Raw genomic sequence first — 19734 nt, forward strand, 5'->3', positions numbered from 1 at the left:
CTCCATCATTGTCCTCCCACGATATATAATATCTGTCGAAGGCTCCGAATGCGACACATATCACATTTTTCACATTCTGCAATTCTCTAAGCGCCGAAGGCCCATCCTTTGGTACCGTCTCGCTATTTGATCGTAGTCGGTGCTGCGAGGAGGCTTTCGGCGAATTTTGGTCCGCCCTACGAAGTCAGATTGGCTTCACCAGTGGAGATAAGGGGTACGGACATCGTCACAGATTCTTGACTCGCCCATCTTGTGGGCGAGTCGGGCGAGGAGCCTCTCGAGCTTATGGGGGTGCTCTCTACAGAGTCTGGAATGAAGCTATCCGAAGTCCTCGAAAAACTTGAAACTCTGTTCAAATATTCCGGTATGGAGGAGAACGAAGTTCGAGTAGAGACTGAATTGATATCCGAGATTGAACCATACGAACTTCGCTCAGATCGTGGATTGGAATCAGTCGCCGAGGCATATGAATTCCGTGAGGAGGGAGGAAAGGTATCTGCAGCAGTGTCTAACTTGGGTAAAGTATCCATCGTGCATTCACTCGATACATTCGAGACTAATCGATGCAGCAGGTAATAAGAGAAGTTAATCCGCAATTCTCCCAGTCAGTAAGTATTTCGACGTTCTGGGATTTCGCCAGAATCCAACGTTGCCAGGGGCACCATCCTACCCCGTCTCCGCAGTTGAAACTCGCCTGTTCACTTGAATGGTACGATGCGGCACTAGCGAATCTCTCGATGATCTTCGAAAGCTTCTTCACTCCCAGACAGGAACCACCGGCTGCATTAACCGCATTGGTGCGTATCGGACCACCTGGCGAATATGCATGAACGCCATGGTCAGAGGTCAACACGTACTCAATTATTCAGCGTTTCGGAACACATTCGACTCTATTGGCTATCGGGTAAAAGGTGTTTGAGGCTCGTATGAGATATTCGACATCGAATGATCTTCGAAGCAAGCACGTGTCAATCCCAGCGACGGTTTTAGGCGCGCACAGGAACGGACGTCAAAGTCTCAGCCTTGGGCACATTGTCGAATATATCCTAGAGAAGTGGCATGAATGTTCTGTTTACAGCCCTTACAATCTGAATCAGAGCGGTTTCGAGTCCTTCACACTCGCCTCAAGGCTGCATCGATGTTGAAGAATGGGACGAGAAAAGATAATGGTTCGATTCTCACTTTCGAGGAGATCCTTCGATTTCGAGTTCAGACGAGAGGCCCTGGAATGCTGCATTTCGTCTGAAGAAGCAAATGCTTGTCATAATTCGCAGACTTAGAATTGCGGACCGCCACATCGTTCAGTTCTCCAGATTCCTGGAAACGTTTTTGACGTTTGGACTAGTGTCTTATCAAAAGTTAAACCCTTGCCAAGCACTTGAGCGCTTTGAGCTGGGAAACTCATCCAATGTTTGGAGACAATATTTCTGAAGAGGCCAGGGTCACGAGCTAGGCAAACAAGTTCGGATGGAAGAACACCAAAATTTTGAATTTCTTGCTACCTCATGTCGCCCAGCGGCTTGCCTTTCCGTACCTTCTTTTCCCACCTTACAAGCTCTACTTCCAGTATCTTCCTTCCTGATCCAAGCTTTCCTGCAAGCAGATCATCGTCTTTGTCATAATACAATTCCCACATGCCTGCGTTCTCTCCTTCTTCCACCTTCACTGCCACAAAGCCCTCCCACTCTTCCAAAGTCAATCTCTTGTCTTGTCTTGTGCAGTTGAATGGACCAGTGATATTTGGATGCGCGTCTGCTTTTACTCCATATTTCACTTCGTAGGTTTCTTTGTCGACATATATCCAATTTAAGACTGGAGCAACGTCTGTGATCGTGGATACTAGACCCTCGTATCCTGCATCTGGATATGGCAGATAGTAACCTCCGAAAGGGTGCAATGATGTATCACACGGGTCTGTCTTGATAAATAGCTGAATCTGTAAGTATGTTTCATTCTCGAAATGGTTTCTTGGTTACCTTCGAATTCTTTAAAGCTACTTGCCGATGATCGATCTCAAGACTTAGTGGTGAAGCATCAACGCAGCTCACGATGAGAGCCGATCTTCGGGCACGATGTTCTTCTCGTCGATCTTTCTTTTGCCCTTGGGTGATAGCTTCCTGCGTTGCTAGGAGCGCAGGGGCTGTGAGTAAAGCAATGAGCATAGAAGTCATGTTTGCAGAAATGTGGTTGAAATGGAGAACCCGTGAAAGAATGGGATTTGGTCAATAGTTCATGAAAATGGATTCTGATAAGATTGGGATTGTTAATTCGCAGTCGCAAAAATGAAATTCACCGAGAAGGAATTCATGCGGGGGAGAAAAGTGGTCATATTAAAGATCGCCCGCAAGGATACAACTGTCGCGGGATGTCTAGGATCAATTTCGGAAACAGTACACAGACCAGGTACGACGGTATCACCAGATGATTTTCCTCGCCTAACCAAATACGTGTCAGATATAAGGCCATTCTTAAAGGGGTTACAGACCCAGAATCAAATTCAGGGTCCAGCCTAGGGTTCATCAACGACTGCCAAGACGACGCGGCCATCGCGAGTGGAGAACCACAATCCAGACCTAGGATTGCCTTCCCTAGTATCGTACGGGCACGCAATGAACTCTTGAACTTGAGACTTCAATCGCCTGGGTAGTGTTTTGGAGTCCTCCATCGTTTTCGCAACTGGTGCTAAGCGGCTATGGCATTCCTCTCATTCACGATATGACTCGACTCGAATATCAGAAAGCTTCTAGAAGACAGATATAAAACGGGCCTGCTGCCCAGCTCAAAAAAGAAATCTTTATCCTCACCATCCTTCTATATAATCAACAGCATCTCCAGGCGAGATCTTATCATTTCAATTCCATCTTTTTCAACATAAACTATCACCTGGCCTATCAATCTCGGTCCTGCTCCGATCCTTAATACTCCATCCACCACTCCAAACACAACTCCAAGATCGACTCCCAAGAAGTCGAAAAAGTCCACCACGGCTTCCCTAGCTACTCCACCCAGAAGAGTCACCTCCAGACCAACACCAGCCACTCCTTCCACCCCAGCCATGTCTTCCACGTAAGTATTCTTCTTTCCCTCCTATTTTTCCTTTCACTGCAAGAAGAGTCCGAACCCCTAGCTTCCTGTCAACCTTTTAAACAATCTCTAAACCCCACCCCAGCGCAGTCTTCAACCAAACCGGCAACGCCGCTTACTCACCCAGCGAGGATAGCAGCACCCGAAATAAGTCCCTCGCCACCAACTTCCAGAACGCCGGTCTCCCATCTTCAGATAGCCTTCGTGCTCCTGCTGGTAAGTCTACTCGAACATTCCCGACCACTCTCCAACTTCTCTCTACATGATCGTTATTATTTCCTGTGACTAACACCATCACCAGGCGGACTCCTCAAAGGCGCAACCGACGAGCACGGCAACCTAAAGCCCGCTGCCCTAATGGTCGGTATCAAGCTCGACCTCGAAGCAGAAGTCCACCTCACAGCTCGAGTACGAGGTGACATCACAGTCGGGTTATACTAGTCTTTTTTTTCTTAATCTCATCATCTCATCACACCAAGATACCCATTTGTGATGCGAGATGAGCCATAGAAAGAGAACAGTGCATGTGAATATCCATCCTGGCTACTACCAATGTAGCAAGAAACGAAAGAGGAAGACTTGTTTCTGGATCGTGGTTTGGTGGCGCTCTGGACTTGAGATGGAGGAAGGATGGATTTTCTTTTTGTTGGGGGTTTGGAGGGATATTGGTGGGGAGGAAAAGACTAGATGGTTGGGTGTTGTTTGGGCTGATTATGAGTGTTGTACGAATACCCCTGGCTGGGCTCGATATATGAACTCCAGTTATTGTTGATTTTGTGTCTTTGGCAGCGTGAGACTTCTTGTTTGCTCACTGGTGCCGCGCTTGACGGACATAGATTTCAAATAAACAGAATGCTGACATTACGATCGAGGGCGAGAGAGGGTAATGATGCTTTCGATACTGCCGAGGTCGACAATTTGTATTCGCGTGGCTACTGGCGCGAATTGCGCAAGGAGATTAGAATGACATTGAAAACGTTCGCACTGAGAAAACAAATCGTGGTGAACAGAGGAAGGATGCCAACGTCATTTAGGACCAGGAGTTACTACTTACAGATTCTGCATTTTGAATGTGTAAACATGGGTTAAGGATTATTTTTGGAGTTGGATTAAGCTATGTCTTGCGCGCTACTTCTGCTAACTCCTTTCCTCTATGCAGTACAGGAGGGTGTCACAGTGATAGAAAATCAAGTCCTTTCATCTCATTTCCAGTGCGACTCTATCTTCTCACCGCAAGATACACCATCCCCCGATTTCCGTCTCCCGCCTCTCTCTGGCTCTTGAGCAGACCCCGTGACTCATCCTCGCACTTTTCTTGTTACTACCACCTCGATGATCAAACCTTTCCAAATGACTATTCCATCTTATAGGCAGCCAGCTGATACAATGAGATCATACACTCATAGTCATCATCAACAGTCGTTCGCAGGACTCGTCATCGCAGCACGTGACACATCTCGATTCCGATGTTGCTGTCGCTGTTGTGCATTATGTTTGAAAGTTAGGAGTCTTGTCTCATCGCGTCTCATCCCTCAAAAGGGGTTGGGACTCTCTTCGATGTCAAAGACATCCTTGCATTGCTTTTCTGGAGAAGTCTCCGTGTTGCGCAACCATCACTGGCAATTCCGCGGAAGTTGCAGTCCTGAAATGTGTGGGCGGGTAAGCTTCCAGTGTTCCGGCTTCTGTGACCCTCTAGTCCTCATATGGAGTTGTCGAGCGGTGCCAAATCCGAGTTCTGAGCGTTGGTTTGCATTTTCAATGAAGGTGGATCATTAGCTGGCTTCTCTATGATCCCTTGAGCAATGATCACTTCCCGAGCGGAAGCTGTCTACTGTACAAGTACAGTGCAAACATGACGATCGCAGCACCAAAAACAAACTAGCAGCATTAGTCTCTGAAAATGTCATGTTGAGGTGTTGACTTACGTTGATTGGGACAGAGGATCCAAACACATAAATATCGAACAGCAGGCTAACGATGATACTGACACACAGCGCAAAGTTCTTCGCGATATTGTCCAAATGAACGATACATAATCCAGCTGTGAATCCACCAAGAACCTGCAAGAAGATCGTCGTCCAGACGAGACTATTGTATCCGACAAAGAAGCCATTTTTGGAGATCTCTTGACCATCGGTGTATATGACTCCAAGGAAAAGCGCCGGGAAAAGCGAATAGAAAGATAGTTGAATATTCCGAGTCCATATCGAGACCGTAACAGAGGGATTCTTGACCACTTTCTCAAAGTAGACGCCAGTGAGTCCGGAGGTGACGGAAGCAGCCAGCACAGCTGCCAGTCCAAGTGAAGCGTTCATAGCAGGTCCAGGTATGGCCATTGTCCTCTTGACCTTTTCGTCTCTGACCATGAGCTCCGAGGTCTCTTCGTGAGGCGATAGCAGGCTGAGCAAAGACTTTGCTCGAAGACTTGCTTCGGGAACCTGGACAACAGCAATTCCAAAAGTGAGAAGGAACAAAGCCAGCCATTTCGTGACAGATAGCTGTCTTCTTAACAACAAGACACTGAATAGTGCCGTGGTCAGGATTCTCAGCTGATATGTCACCTGAAAGGTCGCCACGTTCAAGTTGCTGATTGCTCTATATAAGAGAGAGCTTTGAAGCGTGTACAGTACGGCTGGTACACTGAGTTTCCAGCCGTCACCTGCGAAGACCTCTTTGAAAAGTCGGGTAAGAACCTTCGGTGGAGAGTCTGAAGGATGGTTTCGGCATGTCTCATGAAAGCTCAATCCAAAGCTGACGATGAGCTTAATCACTTCTACCAAGAGAATCGCTGTAGATGCTAGATATCTCCCGTTGCCATCCACGGGTCTCACTCGTGTATGATGTAAAGTCTATCAACAGTTCAGTACTGTCTGAAAAAAAACTCCCCGTGATATGAGCGGGGATAACATATGGGAAAATGCCGCTTACCAACGTGAGTGCCGAATTCTGTAGGACGAGCTGGAAGTACAGTGAGCAATTAAGCAAGTCATGAAAAGCCAGAGAGACTTACAACGGCCAGCACAGAGTATTTCTTCCAGTCTCTCAAGACTTTTGACATCTTGGCCAGCTGGATGCCAAGAAGCTGGGCATGCGATCATCGAAGTTGGGAGAAATCAGTTCTCACGCCGCAGATATAGCGAAAGTGCCGAGATGCAGTCGGTGAGCCTAGCACATCTGCACCAGGATGGCCTCGACTCCCGCACACCCACAACCAACAAACCCAGCACCAACGCAGATTGTTTCCGACCCCGCAAAGCTTGCTTATGGATAAAAGGGCGCCATCAATTGAGAAAAGCTCACGGAGCTTGCCCCTCTGCGGCTGAAACGTGTGACAAAATGTTTCGATGGATAATCCGAGCCATCCGCAATCCGACACGTCCGTCGTATCGAGTGGTTCTTTCGTATTGCAGGGGAGGATCAATGGCTCGCACCACCATGCGCCATTTTACTAGCTGTATTACCGTAATTCGCGCCGCACCGCTTTTACCAACGGTCGTCTGACATAAGGTCGATTTTTTACTTCCTTCTTACATCTATCGCTGTTGCTCACTGCGAAGCCTGTGGTCGATAGAGATACCCGTCGGATTGTTTCGTCGTGCTACCAACCGCATACGATGAAAGACGACACACCCAGTCCCGAAGCTGAGATGCCTTCTCAGCCCAGAGCACCGCGCCCTCGGCTCGCCGACGTCGTCCGAAGCAAGGCCTTCCGTCGAGCAGCCAAGATATTCGTCCGAATCCTGACGATCATTTTGACAGTCTGTATTATCCTTCAGATCCTACTCGGCTATGTTATTGCCAAGGATCCAAGGCTGTTTCCAGCTGCGCTTCAGAGGTCGAAGAATCTTCTGATAGTCACGGCTCATCCTGATGACGAGACTTTATTCTTTGCGCCCAGCATTCTTAGAGTACTAGATAATCGGAAAACTACTGGAGGTCTCTTGGTTCTGTCAAATGGTCAGTAATCGCTATTCCCTTTTTCGATCTCCATTGACACTTTTAGGCAACAATTATGGGCTTGGAGATGTCAGAAAAGTGGAGTTGAAAGGCGCATGCGGGATTTTAAGTATAGATGACGACAGGTGTGAGGCTTTAAATCGACCCGAACTTCAAGACAACCCAAAGAAGTGGTGGGATGAGCATGAGATCATTGCAGCCGTGAAGGAGTACGTGGAGAAATGGGAGGTAGATGCTGTGAGTTTCCATGTTACTTATACAAATGCAGCAACACTGACACTACTTTCCAGATAATCACGTTTGACCACGGTGGGATCTCAGGTCATATCAACCACAGAGCTGTTAGTCGTGCAGTCAAGTAAGTCTTTTTCAAAGATCCTTCTTCACTGATACTCACGTTTGTAGAAAATACGCATCAACAGATGCAAAGGCTCCTGTGACATATCTCTTGTCCTCGGTCACATTCTTACGGAAATACACATTTCTGTTTGATCTTCCTTTGACTTCCTTACCCTTCACCTGGAGGATCATTGGTGCTCTCCTTTCTCCTATCAAAGATACCGAACAGGATTTTGGAGGCAAAGCATTGATCGCCAATACCTGGCCCTCGTATCTGAAGACGAGAGAAGCTTTTCGATCTCATGACAGTCAATATTCTTGGGATCGAAGTCTTTACTTGATTTTGAGTCGTCAAGTCTGGTTCAATGATTTAGTTCGAGTTGAGCGACAACCTCAATGAGATCTCTGATTAGATATGATATGATCACCAATGTTTCTATTTACATATAGCCAAATTTAATATGTCCATCATATACCCAGGGTAATTCCTATTGCATAATTCACGCCATAACTGTGCCATTCGGCTATGTTCGGGCATCTTGTTAAGTGGTGACGGTCGTCCAATTAGTGTTGGATTTACTAATAGACGAGTCCAGAACGTCACATCGCAGCTACGCTAATAAATGGAATCAGTCACCTCGCTCAGAAGGATTTGGGAGTCAGAACTTAGAACTCGCCGACACACTTCCCAATGGAAATACGGAAACACGAATATACGGAAAGTCGAAAAAGTCGTCTTGTCGGGACACAGACCAGGGGTAAAGTCGCTGTGTCGCTGAGTGTGTCAGCGGTTAATTGTCATCCTGTCAAAGCTCCGAAGAAGCCGAAGATGTTTGGTGTTTCCTCCAGCGACGCTCTCGGACTTTCCTTAGATTTCATGTTGTCACGCCGAGTGACACTCTGCCCCTGCAGGATTGGTTTGATCCACGCGGGTTAAAAAAGCTTGTCTTTTGGCCATCGAATCAGCAAGCACTCTAATGCAGCGGTCAATGGTGATCATCACAAATCATAAAAGCTTATTCTCCGACTAAAAAGCTTGACTCCTAATCAGCCAGCATGAATGGCCAGAGGACCTCCGTGTTTGGTCCACAGTATCACGCCATGGATAAGCTTCAGGGTCATGCTATCTATTCCAAATTTGCAAATTTTCGACTTTATCTGTCCCCATGTAAGGGCGGTGCGGTTGGCAGACTGATTCGTCCGGATGTCAAGGAATCCTCAGCATAAAATGTACAAATCATGACAATCAACTGATCTGATTGATCGTCGGTGCAGGATGTGTTCGTGAAGAACACATCACTTGTGCTTCCATCATCCAACTTTCCCAACAAGGTTGGAAGGCACGCAGGATGAAGCGAGTGGACCAATAAAGCCCGCAACGTATATCACTTACGATGCACTACCCCAGCTGCCGAACGGATCAGAGGCGGACAGCCCGAACTAGTAAGTAATCATGCTCCCGTCAATCTACGCCGCAATCTAGATCAGCCAGTCAGCTCAGACTCGTCCGAGTAGGTTCCACGTGAGGAATATTCCAAAAGCGATTTGTCTCAGAAATGCCTCAACTACCGAGCTCACTAAGCAAGTGAGGCACTCCCACTCGCTTGGAGACGCCCTTTTACCCCTGCTACAGTAACAACGCTCGACATGGGCTCGGTCGTGAGCTTTGCTCCGTCGGTCTGGCCACGGCATCCGGTCGCGCAAAAGTGTGGCAGCAACCCAATACTAAGAGCTCGTTGAGGACGGTGGACAAATCTTTTTGCATGTTCACTTCCCTCCTCCTCCACCTAATCCTAAAATGACAGCGACAAGCCCCGTCTTCCGGTACAACTTCAGGATACTGGCAGTGATCGTACTTGTCGTTCTCATCTACTTCCGACACAGTATCCAGGTCGTTCTTTCCATCACTACACTCCCCATCACGTGGAGGCTGACATCGTCTGACTTCTTCATTTCGCAACAACGAGATGATTTCGATATTACGTTTGGCAACTACTCGGAGAACAAGCAAGCTTCGTCCCCAGAGTATCCAGATCTCATTCCTCCCATCCTTCATCAAATCTCTTTGGGTCATAAGCAACCGCGAGAGGCATGGGTAATAGCAAGGAATGCCTGCTTGTCGTATCACCCGGACTGGGAAACGCATTTCTGGACAGATGAAAATGCCGGGCAATTTGTGGAAGACAAGTTTCCTCACTTGAAGAGCATGTGGGATGGGTACAAGTATCCGATTCAGCGGATAGACGCTCTACGGTACATGGTGTTGCATGAGTATGGAGGTGAGACTTCAATGCAAAACTATTTCTTCTTTGTATTAACGTATCATAGGGACTGTACTTGATATGGACCTCGAATGTCGAAGATCTTTGGGGCCACTGAGAAGATTTGGCTTCGTAGCACCGGCAGCTCATCCAGTTGGCTTTTCCAACGGCTTCTTGATGGCCAGCAAAGGCCATCCTTTCGTAGGAGAGCTGCTTCGGAACCTACCCATCTTCAACTGGAACTGGCTTGGATTACCGTATGCTACCGTCATGTTCAGTACGGGATGCCACTATGCCTCGTAAGTCCAACATTGCTGCCTAGAGTGTACCAACTGAGTCACCTGACTGACACTTACCACGCAGAGTCATCCACGCTCTTCAGGGCAACAGAACTGATCTCAGGATCCTCGGTGAACAGCAGAGAATCCGAATCTCCATCGTCTGAATGGACACGTCACCACCCCGTTATTTCATCATCTTGGCGCTTCATCGTGGCATTCTTTCGATGCTCACTTCATTGTTTCTATGGGGAAATTAGCGGTGCCTTTAGCGATGTTTGGTATTTCTTGCGGGTGTATCTTGGTGTTCTTGTGGGCTGGTCTGTTGCAGTGTAAGCTGGCACGAGTAAGGAGGGCTTCTGTTGTGGAGAAGTCTTTTGTAGAATAGCTTGCAGTTTGGAGTTTGGTGTTGCTTGCATTGTTATATTGATACCTGAATCATAGTTGATTTACTCTCATGACTCTATGGAACTACTCTGAGCTTTCGTTTTCTTCGTGATCATTTAAAGCCATATTACAGTACCACATTTCTTCGAATGTCATATATTGTCACGTGCATCGACGCTCATTTGGCGCTCAGTGCTCAGTCAATTCTTGCGCTACGATTAACTCGCGTTATCATTGGGTGGTCTTATTATACAGCTTGATCAAGCTTGGATTATTTTAAGGAATGATCAAATGCCAAGCCATACCGTCTCACCACAATTCCCATAATGTTATCACCCACAATTTATCACGAAGAAAGACACAAGACCAAAACAGATCAGGTTAAGCTTTGTGCATCACTGCAATTCATGTTCATTGAATCTTGAGAAGACATGGCGACTAAGTGGTAGCTAAAGACTTCTTCTCAAATGTAGCATTCACAAATCTAATCTCAACATGATCGATTCCATTCTCAGCATTCAACCATTCTCGTTGCCACCCATCAAGACTCGCTATGGCCAAGCATAAAAAAATTCCCAGTTCCGATCTTGGAATTTCCTCCTATCTTCCAGAAAAATACGCTTTCACAAAATAACATCGATATGTAACTAAATAAAGGAGATCTTCACGAACAAGATGTCAGCCATACCAGGAGCGGGTCAATTACAGATAACCCTCAATGGCGTCAGAATTCCAACACAAGCTGTGAACGGTATATACTACACAGGACCAATCAATGCAATGGATCAGAGATGGCTCTTCGCGGGTGCAACTCACGATGGCCGACGGTATGGCACTGGACAACGATCTGGATTTGCTTGTAGGGGGCGACCAACTGCATGGGATATCTGTGCAGTCTTCTTCATCAATCTCAATGATGTGTTGATGCATCGCCAGGTCCGTGGATGTCAGGGGCAGACGAGAGTTTGTACGCATGGCTTTTAATTAAATAAATGGATACTATGCTATCTATCAAAACAAGCATTTGCAAACTCATCTAGTGACAATCATAATATCATGATTATGTCTTACTTTTCTGGCTGCCTTGTCTTCATCTTTAACGAGTTTTGAATAGTTGTGTTAATTATAAACTAAGGAACCATTCATTGCACTTTTATCATTTCCGCCTGTATAGAAAAAGGTGGAATGTAACTGCCATTATTGCGAGACTCGAAAAGCCGTTCGCAGCTCTTGAGTCAGGAAGCCTTGATCCCTTTCACTAATCGTCACATCTCGCTTCTTGTTGATCAAGACTAAATCAAGAGAAGTGCCAATAACACAATTAGGGCGTCCATGGGCAAGCAATAAGAAACTCTCTGTCCTGATTTTACGATCTATCTCTATCTTCCAAAGACACAACCGAAATCATGGACACCAAGAACAAAGTCACCTACATTAAAAGAACAAGAAAACTCAAGCACAAGATGGCAAATGGGTTTATGAATGGTCTACAGGATCCTAATGACCACTATGAGGTCGCTATGTATGAGTAGTGTTTTCTGGAGCATCCGGCACAGCAAGATCAACAAGTTCAACGAGTCCTACAGAACCAGCAGGTCCACCTAACAAACAAGTACATGCTTGAACGAACAGTTCCAGGAGCTGGAGTTCTTGTGTTCATTGGCTTCACCGGCTTTGCGCCCGAGGAACTTTAAACTGGAGTGTTTCATACTGGCGATGTGTGGAACCTAGATATGAGATGGCAGGCAGCTGAGGGTGGTCCAGTTTATGGTCGTGGGCAAGGACCCATGAGAGGCCATTTGAGCTGACCAACGCCATATAATATTTGCTGCCGTGTGCTCTCCAGCCTTGCCAATAGTTTGGTATCATATATCAATTTCATCTTTCTTCTGCATCGCATCGCATAGGGGTAGGGTAGTACAGTAAGCTTGCCGTTGCTCAGGCGCTACTCACTCTCGGCTCGGCTGGCCCTCGGCTCAGTTAAGAAGCCTGAGTACAGGTAAGGTTGAAGCCTGAGCAGCTTAACTAAAGCGCAGATTGTTGCCTATTGCTCTCTCGTATCGCATCTCATCTGGAAGGCTCGGGTACTGCATCGTCTCAAGTCTTTTCTCACGATCCCGTCTTGGTTGCCAAGGAAGTATTATTAGACTTATCATTGCGTGTTGCGACGAAACAAACTCGCATCGCAAGCTAGAGTCCTTGACGATCAAGCGGCCTGTGGTCTCAGCAGATCAGATCAACCCCGCGTACCGTTGTCAACAAGGATGCAATTCGTTCCTTCAGTCTTCACATGCCATCTGATTTTAGGATCAGCGGCGTTAACAAAGCTCAAGTGACGGTGTACTGTTATTCGACCTCCTACCATAAGATCTACGAAGAGGTAGAAAAGCTAGTGAATGACAAAAATCTGCACGCTATACAGCAAATCGTTCTGCTTTAACCATTGGGACACATTCTTCAACTAACGATCATTCAACACAGAAAAATCAACTTCAAAGCCATCCAACTGATCACAATGGTCTCCGATACTCTCACAGCAGAGCAAACCTACGCTCTATTTGATATCTTGACCCACGATGCTACCTACGAAGAGATAGCCGGATTGAAGTGGCCTGGTGCTATTCAAACTTTTGGAAGCCCCATTTCCGACGGATCTGGGCCAATTTCCTCGCCAATTATGCACATGCTCCTAGAAAAATTCGTTGTCGAGCTTCCCGGTCTATCCACGCTTCCTCCGGCATTCTGGCAACAGAGAGTGCAGGGCTTGCTGTTCAAGCTGGCAGGCTCAGAGCTCTCCGAAAGCTACGATAAGGGAGCCTTGGGTACGAGGAAGACGGTCGCCACTGCCGCATCCGCATTTCTGGAATCAGTCGTTCGCGGTTGTCTCGGCGGGTGTCCGAGGAATTCGGCTGGCGACAATTCGAACAACGGTGACCCGAGCCATCTTGAGCAAGCTTGGGATACAGTCATTCAAGATCTGGTGTATGAGGACTTGGTCGATGTCCTTTTTGACAAGGTGGCGGAATCTGATAGCCTCGAGCACCTCCCATCTTCAGTCCAAGATGCAGTCGAACATGCTACCATCGTGTAAGTGTCGATGCTTTTTTCAGGTCCAACTAGCGATCTCTCATCATTACTGACGGTTTTCTGCAGAGGAGCAACCTTTCTCTATCATATTTTCATCCTCAATCCTAGCGGACAATACCTCATCAACTTACTTAATGGTGTCCACACGCTCATTCCATACGCCATCATGAAACAAACTCTCAAGATCGGCAATGCGGCCACCATGATAAATGGAATGATGCAAATTATTCTAACGAAGCTCAGCATGACGGCTTTGGCGAACTGGGCCGGGTTGAGCCAGAAAGTTGACGATGGTAGCAATTTGCTGCAGACGTGAGTTACGCCCTGCATTTCAAGCGTTCCTTTAGTTTTGACTGTTTTTTGTAAACAGAATCATCAGCACCATATTTTCATGGGATAAGACCTCGTTTCGCAAGTCAATGGAGAAAATCGAAAAAAGTAAGGGAGGTCTTAGCAAACAACAACTAGACGCTATGAAGTGGTACTCCAAACAACCCCGACAGACGCACGAAGAGATTAGGGCTCTCAGCATCAAGCGAAAGAAATCCATTGCTGCTGTCATCGTGGATTCTGTCAACCCAAACCTTTCGCGTTACATGTCTGAGCCTCAGCATACACAGGCTCTCAAGTATCATGCTGATTTTCTCTCCATCCACGATCGCGAGGAGATCGTAAACGTGCTCTGCCGCCAACACCCTGATCTCCTGACCCAAGCCATCCGCGAGGTGGTGGCTGCTTATGACCCAATTATTCGGTCTGTTCACAACGGCGTGGATCTCGGTGACGGTCTCACAGACTTGCAGGCTTTTCTGAGCGACTTGATCAAGATTACACAGCCCAAGCCAGCTGGAGCCAAGAATTCAGAGGACTTTCCCTCAGTGCAAGCCTATATCGATCTGCTCCACAAACACATACCGCGCTCCGTACATTTCCTCCACCTTATCGCCAAGAACTGTCCTGACGTTAGAGAAGCATTCCGACAGTACGCCAAGAGAGCTCTCAGTGCATTTCGCCAGTCCGAACCGGCCGACAAGGCTTCTCCCAATGATGGTGGCAGCGGCGGAGCGGCAGGCACGATGACTCCCGCCTTGCAGAAGATTTACTCCCAACTTACGCCTGCTGAAATGGCCCCAGTTGGAGCAGCACTGGATGCACACGCCTCATATCTTGCCTCTCTGCGGGCGTTATCTATACAAAATCGAACACAAAATCGAACACAAAATGCGGCATTGTATGGGTGTGTCCCCTATATCGCGAGGTGGAATGCGTTGCTGGATGAGACCTTGCTCACGCCAGCCACGGTCGACGGACCTGTTCGCCGCGGACAAGACGTTAAGAATATGGATTCAAATGATGATGGAATGGGCATAGATGTCGCTCAGCAGCGACGAGCAATGGCTGAGATGTCGAGCCGGCCGGATGTAGATGTTGTACTCAAGGCATTTGGACCGAAGTTTACGGCTGTTTTGCAGGAGATGGAGGCTAGTACTATGAAGTAATAGAGAATCGTGATGTCGTGGGTTCTAGCTATGAGCGTCTCAGTCCCCAATAGCTGTTGCAATGTATGTTTCTTAGTTTTCGTTCATCGACACTATGTCTCAGTATCTCCTCTCTCATGTACTGATTGAACTTGCGCAACTCTACTCTCTTATCCTCCTTATCCTGTTGAAGTCACGGTACGTTTAGAGTAGAGAATAGTAGATTTTGATGGATCATATTTTTCATGATCCAAAAGTAAGAAGTGAGGTCTGATTCTGAATAAGATAAGCCATTTCGGATGACTACATGAGCACCGCTTGCCTCAACATATCCCCCCATCCCCTTGCCCCTCGCACTCTCTTACTCATCTTCGATTATCTCCACCACGACCGCCGTCCCTGACGCACAAACCACTGCTCCCATCTCTGCCAACGAGCTATTCTCGAACTTGACGCCCACCATCGCATTCCCCTTCAACTGCAGACACTCGCCGACGGCGCGGGCCAGCGCCTCGTCTATAGACAAATCAGTATGTAAATTTGATAGAGTTCCTGGAGCCGAGAAGCACATCCGAGGAGCTGTGACACATTTTCTTTGATGAATAGCTCTCGAGGATGATCCCGAAAATCCCAGCTCCCAGATTGAATACAAGACAAGGGCAAAATTTGACGTACTATGCGCCGAGTACAGCATCGTGGTGAAGGAGCGCAGCTCGCCACCGCCCAGGCCCTTGACCATGGTGCCGATAGATGAGCTGATATTCTTGGCTCGTACGGTGAGCCCGTACACGGTGCCGATAACGCGCACGATGCGGTAGCCGGGCAGGCTGTCGGTCGTTGAGGTCATGACTTGAGGGTCTGCGAAGGGGTGGACGTCGAGGTCTGCGATTAGTTGTTGAGGGGTTTGGTAGCCGTTTTTTGACATTGTTGGGATGGGATGGGATGGGATTGCCGTGCTTCTTTTTTTCTTTGGTTTTGCGTTATGAGAAGGGCTGGTTAGGTCGTAATTATTCGGAACGTGGATTGGCTATTAACGTGGATGTGAGTGAGATAAATATATATTTGGTCTCGTCCAGAATGAATGATTGTCCGACTTGTTCTGCAATGGCTTCTTCTTCTTCTTATCTACTGATTCCTCCTCACGAGCTTAAGCGCAGCTGCTTAGACTTGCACTTACTTACCCTATCTTGCGATGCTTCTTCATCATGCAAATCAGAATCAATAAAAGACTGCGCCACTGCAGTGGACTGGGACGAAAGTTACGAGTTCGGACAATGGGTCCGGCTCCCTCTGGTTTGGCAGACTTCAAAGAGTCTCACACACCCCATGTACTGTACAGTACAGCATCCGTGCACAGCAATCGCAATAACACAACCCCCATGTCATGCGAGCAGCAGTCCGCATCGCATGCACCATCATTGAGATCTTAAACGAGACGTGAGCTCCAGTCACCTTACTATTGCATTCCATTGAATCTCATGGAAACCTCTTCTGTCAAAGGTAGTTTCATAGCTCGTGCGGCCACTCCATACGGTGGCTGAGGTCAGATCGTATTAAAATAACGAATTGCCGTCTGGAGTGCTGTAGTATATACCAAGATCCAGCTTACCACATATCGAACCGAATCCAAGCCATTGTCGTTTCTGTCGATTTTTAGTTGCACATTCCATTGAATTCAGAAGCAACCAATCCAAGCAACATGTCAGGGCGTCTTCGACCAACGGCTTTGGTTCCCGCCATTATTGCCATGGCTGCCTTTGCTCTCACTCTTGTACTCGTGCTGGCTGGCCGGCAACCTAATCAAATGAGCCAATACTATCTTCTTTCCGTTCGTCCATCCAACCTAGGGTTTCGCGGTTGTATTGTGTGATGCTCCAGAGCCACAGCTAATTTAACTCCCAGATGAACACTTCCCATCTTGGCGACAATATCATTCAGTTTAACCCCACTACAGCAGTTGCAACACCCGCGGCAAGCAAGGCAGAGATCCAGCCCAGATTCGATATTTCACATCCAATTCAATCTATTGGCAGTGGTCTCGATAGCATTTTTAGTGGTATTGGAAATCTGACCGGCCTTGGGAACCTGACCTCCAATGGTGGGCCAATCACAGGTATCACCAATGCAATAGAGGGGATCATCACAAATATAACGAACGTGGTCGATGGTGGCTTAACAACGGTCGAAAACAATCTAGTGCAAGAGTTGATGCAAAGTCTGGGGGTCAAGGACTGCTATAATGTGTACGCCGGGAACGTTTGCAGCGGCAACTATACGAATACGTCTGATCCAAATGCCGCAATGACCATGGACAATTGTCCTACTTGGGGAAGTATCGGAGCTGGTGAGTTTTGTTGCTTCACTTCTCGGGAAAGCGACCGCCATGATTTACGTCTTCCTCGTTTGCATGCTCTGCGTCAAGCTTTCTATCTCTTCTTCCTCTCAGCATATAAATGACCATTTAGCGTTGCATTCCTCTCCCGAGTTGAAGCTCTTGCTAATTACTTGTCATCTCTAAAGGTTTATCTAATACCTCTATCCCAAGCTCTATCTCAATTGCGACAGTGAATGTTAGCGTTCCAATCCTCCAAGGCGGAGGAGGCGGAGCTGGCACCATCGGCAGCTCCCTGGTCTTAGTGATGACGCTCCTTTCCACTTTCCAGATTATAGGCCTTGTTGGAAGTGGTATTCTAGCCCTAGGATCTCTTGCCAGTGTGATTATGGGGAGGAGTCGTTTAATAGCCTACACAGTCTTCGCTGCCGCTGGACTAGCCTTTATTGGAGAGCTTGTTGCTGCCATCTTGATTACAGTCATCGCAGGTATTGTGAGTGGTCTGATCAACTCTGTTGGAAGCGGAGTAAGCCTCTATGTTACCTCGGGGAAGCGAGCGCTGGCGTTTGCTTGGGTCAGCGCAGCACTGGTCATCTTGGCTAATATCTATTGGCTTGCTGTGTGGTTTGTGGACTTCCGTAGGCATTCGCTCAAGGTTCGAAGACGGGGCACAGACCAGATAGGAAATTGGAAAGGACTTGGAAAGGAGCTTCTCTCCGACCTGAGATCTGACCCATCTCTCGAAGAGCAGTTGTTGAAAGGGGGTCAATAGGTTGGAAGTACGAGAGAACCCGTTTGAATTACCCTCTATGTATTGTAAGCTACAACAGAGCTATTGTAAAACACATGACTCCACCATTTCTGAGGAGTCAGAGTGACTAGAAGACGTGCTACCGCAGAAATTGCGGAAAGTATGGTATATCACTAGTCACATGCTCTTTGACAAGTGGGATCCAGAACAACACCAACAGGCACCTTACAAGTAGCAGCAAACGATCACCGGGCAAAATGCAGCAATAAAATTATAGACAGACTACACAGGAGGCCAAAATGGGTTCCATATTATGGTGCGCAGGCTGACTAAGTGCGTGCTCCCGGATACTCAGGCTCTGCTCCGGCATGCTCACCATCAGCTCAGATTAAAGTTCAAAGCGACAACCTGCTTCATACTAAGTAAGTATCGAACAGCGCATCCTGCCACCAGCCAGATCGCATTGCTTAAATAGAGCTTAATTAGGAGATATACTTGGCAGATTTGCAATTAATTCTACATCTTCCGTGTACAGTAGTGTGCCGTGGATGTAACAGAGCCTTGAAGAAGGCTTAGACTCAAGGTTAAAACAACCAGTCATATTGACCTGTGTAAGATTTCTACGCGCTGGAGGCTGTGAAATTGAGCCTTGCCCGTTTGCATGAGGCTGGCTGCATAAAGACCTCGCTTGTGTGACTTCAACAAACGCGGGCAAACAAAATCAAGAACAGCCTCGCCATCTCAGATTTCCTCCACCTTTCTTCCCACCTCAAACGCTGAGAGAATTGCGACCCAATCAGTTCTTCACTTCTTACTTTCAACTATGGTGTCCTTCGGAGACGTCATGAAAAGCGGCGTCACCTATCTTGCAGGAACAGCAACCCTCGCAAAAGACTTCGCAAACGACAACGTCGCGCCCCTCATTGGCGATGCTGTTACCAACATCAAAGACTTTCATCGAGAGAAATTCACACCAGCTCTCAGTCATATCATGGACAAAACAAAGAAAGTCCTTGATCAGTTCGGAGAAGAACATCTGGGTCCGGCTCTCCTTCTGACCGGCGACGCCTTGACAGAATTCCAGACGAAACATCTTGGTCCTGCCGTTAGTGTCTCAATCGCCACTTTGAACCAGTTTGGCGAAAAGGAAATCATCCCAGGCCTCTACGTCACGAGCACAAGCTTGAAGGACTTCCGCGAAAACAAGTTCAGTCCGGCCCTCGCTACCTTGTCTGATTTCGGTCGTGAGAAGCTTGTTCCTAAGCTAGATGAAGCCGGCCAATGGATCCAAGCTCATCCTGGAGGAACTGCCGTGATCGCTGGTGCGGGTTTGATCACTATGTATCCTGGCCTTGTCACTACCCCTGCTTTCTGGATCCTTGGATTTGGCAGTGAAGGTGTTGGAGCTGGCAAGTTTCTCCTTTGAATTTGATTTTTTATCTACTCTACTGACTTGGATTCTCTAGGCACCGCTGCCTCTCTCGCACATTCCTCCATCGGTGACGTGGCTGCTGGAAGTGTTTTCGCCACTCTACAAAGTGCTGGGGCAGCAGGATACGGTGTGGCTATCGTTGATGGGATTGCAAGTGCTGGAGCGCTTACTGTTGGAAGCTTGAAGATCTTTGATGCTCTAAATAGTGGTAAACCTTTGAAGGCCAAGCTCTAAAGGACAACGAGAATCTGGAGGTACAGGGTACAGGGTACTTGGTTGAGGTTGTGTTAGACCGCAACTCAAAAGAATAAGAAGCAGATTATTCAAAATAGAAAGGATTCGGGTTCT

The 19734-nt window shown here is 47.5% G+C and overlaps 9 protein-coding genes across 9 annotated transcripts; 7 read left to right on the top strand and 2 right to left on the bottom strand.

Annotated features, from left to right (window-relative positions):
• The first annotated feature begins 188 nt into the window (after window positions 1–188).
• Window positions 189–947, top strand: LY89DRAFT_339504 (uncharacterized protein). Its single transcript, XM_018206855.1, has 2 exons — window positions 189–522; window positions 570–947. The coding sequence occupies exons 1-2, from the start codon at window positions 286–288 to the stop codon at window positions 828–830; spliced, it is 498 nt and encodes a 165-aa protein (XP_018062630.1). The 5' UTR covers window positions 189–285; the 3' UTR covers window positions 831–947.
• A 551-nt stretch (window positions 948–1498) lies between these two features.
• LY89DRAFT_789096 (uncharacterized protein) lies at window positions 1499–2266 on the bottom strand (the record flags this gene model as incomplete). Its single annotated transcript, XM_018223220.1, has 2 exons — window positions 1977–2266; window positions 1499–1930 (listed from the first exon to the last, which is right to left on the bottom strand). The coding sequence occupies exons 1-2, from the start codon at window positions 2169–2171 to the stop codon at window positions 1499–1501; spliced, it is 627 nt and encodes a 208-aa protein (XP_018062631.1). The 5' UTR covers window positions 2172–2266.
• A 585-nt stretch (window positions 2267–2851) lies between these two features.
• LY89DRAFT_339410 (uncharacterized protein) lies at window positions 2852–3731 on the top strand. The gene is made up of 3 exons (XM_018206854.1): window positions 2852–3066; window positions 3170–3300; window positions 3386–3731. Exons 1-3 carry the CDS (start codon window positions 3056–3058, stop codon window positions 3523–3525), a joined length of 282 nt encoding a protein of 93 aa, XP_018062632.1. The 5' UTR covers window positions 2852–3055; the 3' UTR covers window positions 3526–3731.
• Window positions 3732–4875: 1144 nt separating this feature from the next.
• LY89DRAFT_339338 (nucleotide-sugar transporter) lies at window positions 4876–6355 on the bottom strand. Its single transcript, XM_018206852.1, has 4 exons — window positions 6095–6355; window positions 6013–6042; window positions 5010–5933; window positions 4876–4962 (listed from the first exon to the last, which is right to left on the bottom strand). Exons 1-4 carry the CDS (start codon window positions 6140–6142, stop codon window positions 4891–4893), a joined length of 1074 nt encoding a protein of 357 aa, XP_018062633.1. The 5' UTR covers window positions 6143–6355; the 3' UTR covers window positions 4876–4890.
• A 376-nt stretch (window positions 6356–6731) lies between these two features.
• On the top strand, window positions 6732–7780 carry LY89DRAFT_600243 (putative GlcNAc-PI de-N-acetylase; the record flags this gene model as incomplete). Its single annotated transcript, XM_018210150.1, has 4 exons — window positions 6732–7041; window positions 7088–7278; window positions 7332–7399; window positions 7447–7780. 4 exons carry the CDS (start codon window positions 6732–6734, stop codon window positions 7778–7780), a joined length of 903 nt encoding a protein of 300 aa, XP_018062634.1.
• Window positions 7781–9178: 1398 nt separating this feature from the next.
• On the top strand, window positions 9179–10307 carry LY89DRAFT_600211 (putative glycosyl transferase; the record flags this gene model as incomplete). Its single annotated transcript, XM_018210147.1, is given in 4 exon segments — window positions 9179–9659; window positions 9709–9940; window positions 10005–10051; window positions 10063–10307. The coding sequence occupies 4 exon segments, from the start codon at window positions 9179–9181 to the stop codon at window positions 10305–10307; spliced, it is 1005 nt and encodes a 334-aa protein (XP_018062635.1).
• Window positions 10308–12635: 2328 nt separating this feature from the next.
• Window positions 12636–14892, top strand: LY89DRAFT_765088 (uncharacterized protein; the record flags this gene model as incomplete). The annotated part of the gene is made up of 3 exons (XM_018221656.1): window positions 12636–13393; window positions 13460–13705; window positions 13764–14892. The coding sequence occupies exons 1-3, from the start codon at window positions 12822–12824 to the stop codon at window positions 14890–14892; spliced, it is 1947 nt and encodes a 648-aa protein (XP_018062636.1). The 5' UTR covers window positions 12636–12821.
• Window positions 14893–16570: 1678 nt separating this feature from the next.
• Window positions 16571–18035, top strand: LY89DRAFT_765093 (uncharacterized protein; the record flags this gene model as incomplete). The annotated part of the gene is made up of 3 exons (XM_018221657.1): window positions 16571–16699; window positions 16774–17215; window positions 17392–18035. 3 exons carry the CDS (start codon window positions 16571–16573, stop codon window positions 17973–17975), a joined length of 1155 nt encoding a protein of 384 aa, XP_018062637.1. The 3' UTR covers window positions 17976–18035.
• A 686-nt stretch (window positions 18036–18721) lies between these two features.
• LY89DRAFT_691162 (uncharacterized protein) lies at window positions 18722–19702 on the top strand. The gene is made up of 2 exons (XM_018216242.1): window positions 18722–19363; window positions 19421–19702. Exons 1-2 carry the CDS (start codon window positions 18946–18948, stop codon window positions 19618–19620), a joined length of 618 nt encoding a protein of 205 aa, XP_018062638.1. The 5' UTR covers window positions 18722–18945; the 3' UTR covers window positions 19621–19702.
• Window positions 19703–19734: the final 32 nt, after the last annotated feature.

This window comes from Mollisia scopiformis (genome assembly GCF_001500285.1).
Source record: "Mollisia scopiformis unplaced genomic scaffold LY89scaffold_33, whole genome shotgun sequence".
Taxonomy (NCBI): Eukaryota; Fungi; Ascomycota; class Leotiomycetes; order Helotiales; family Mollisiaceae; genus Mollisia; species Mollisia scopiformis.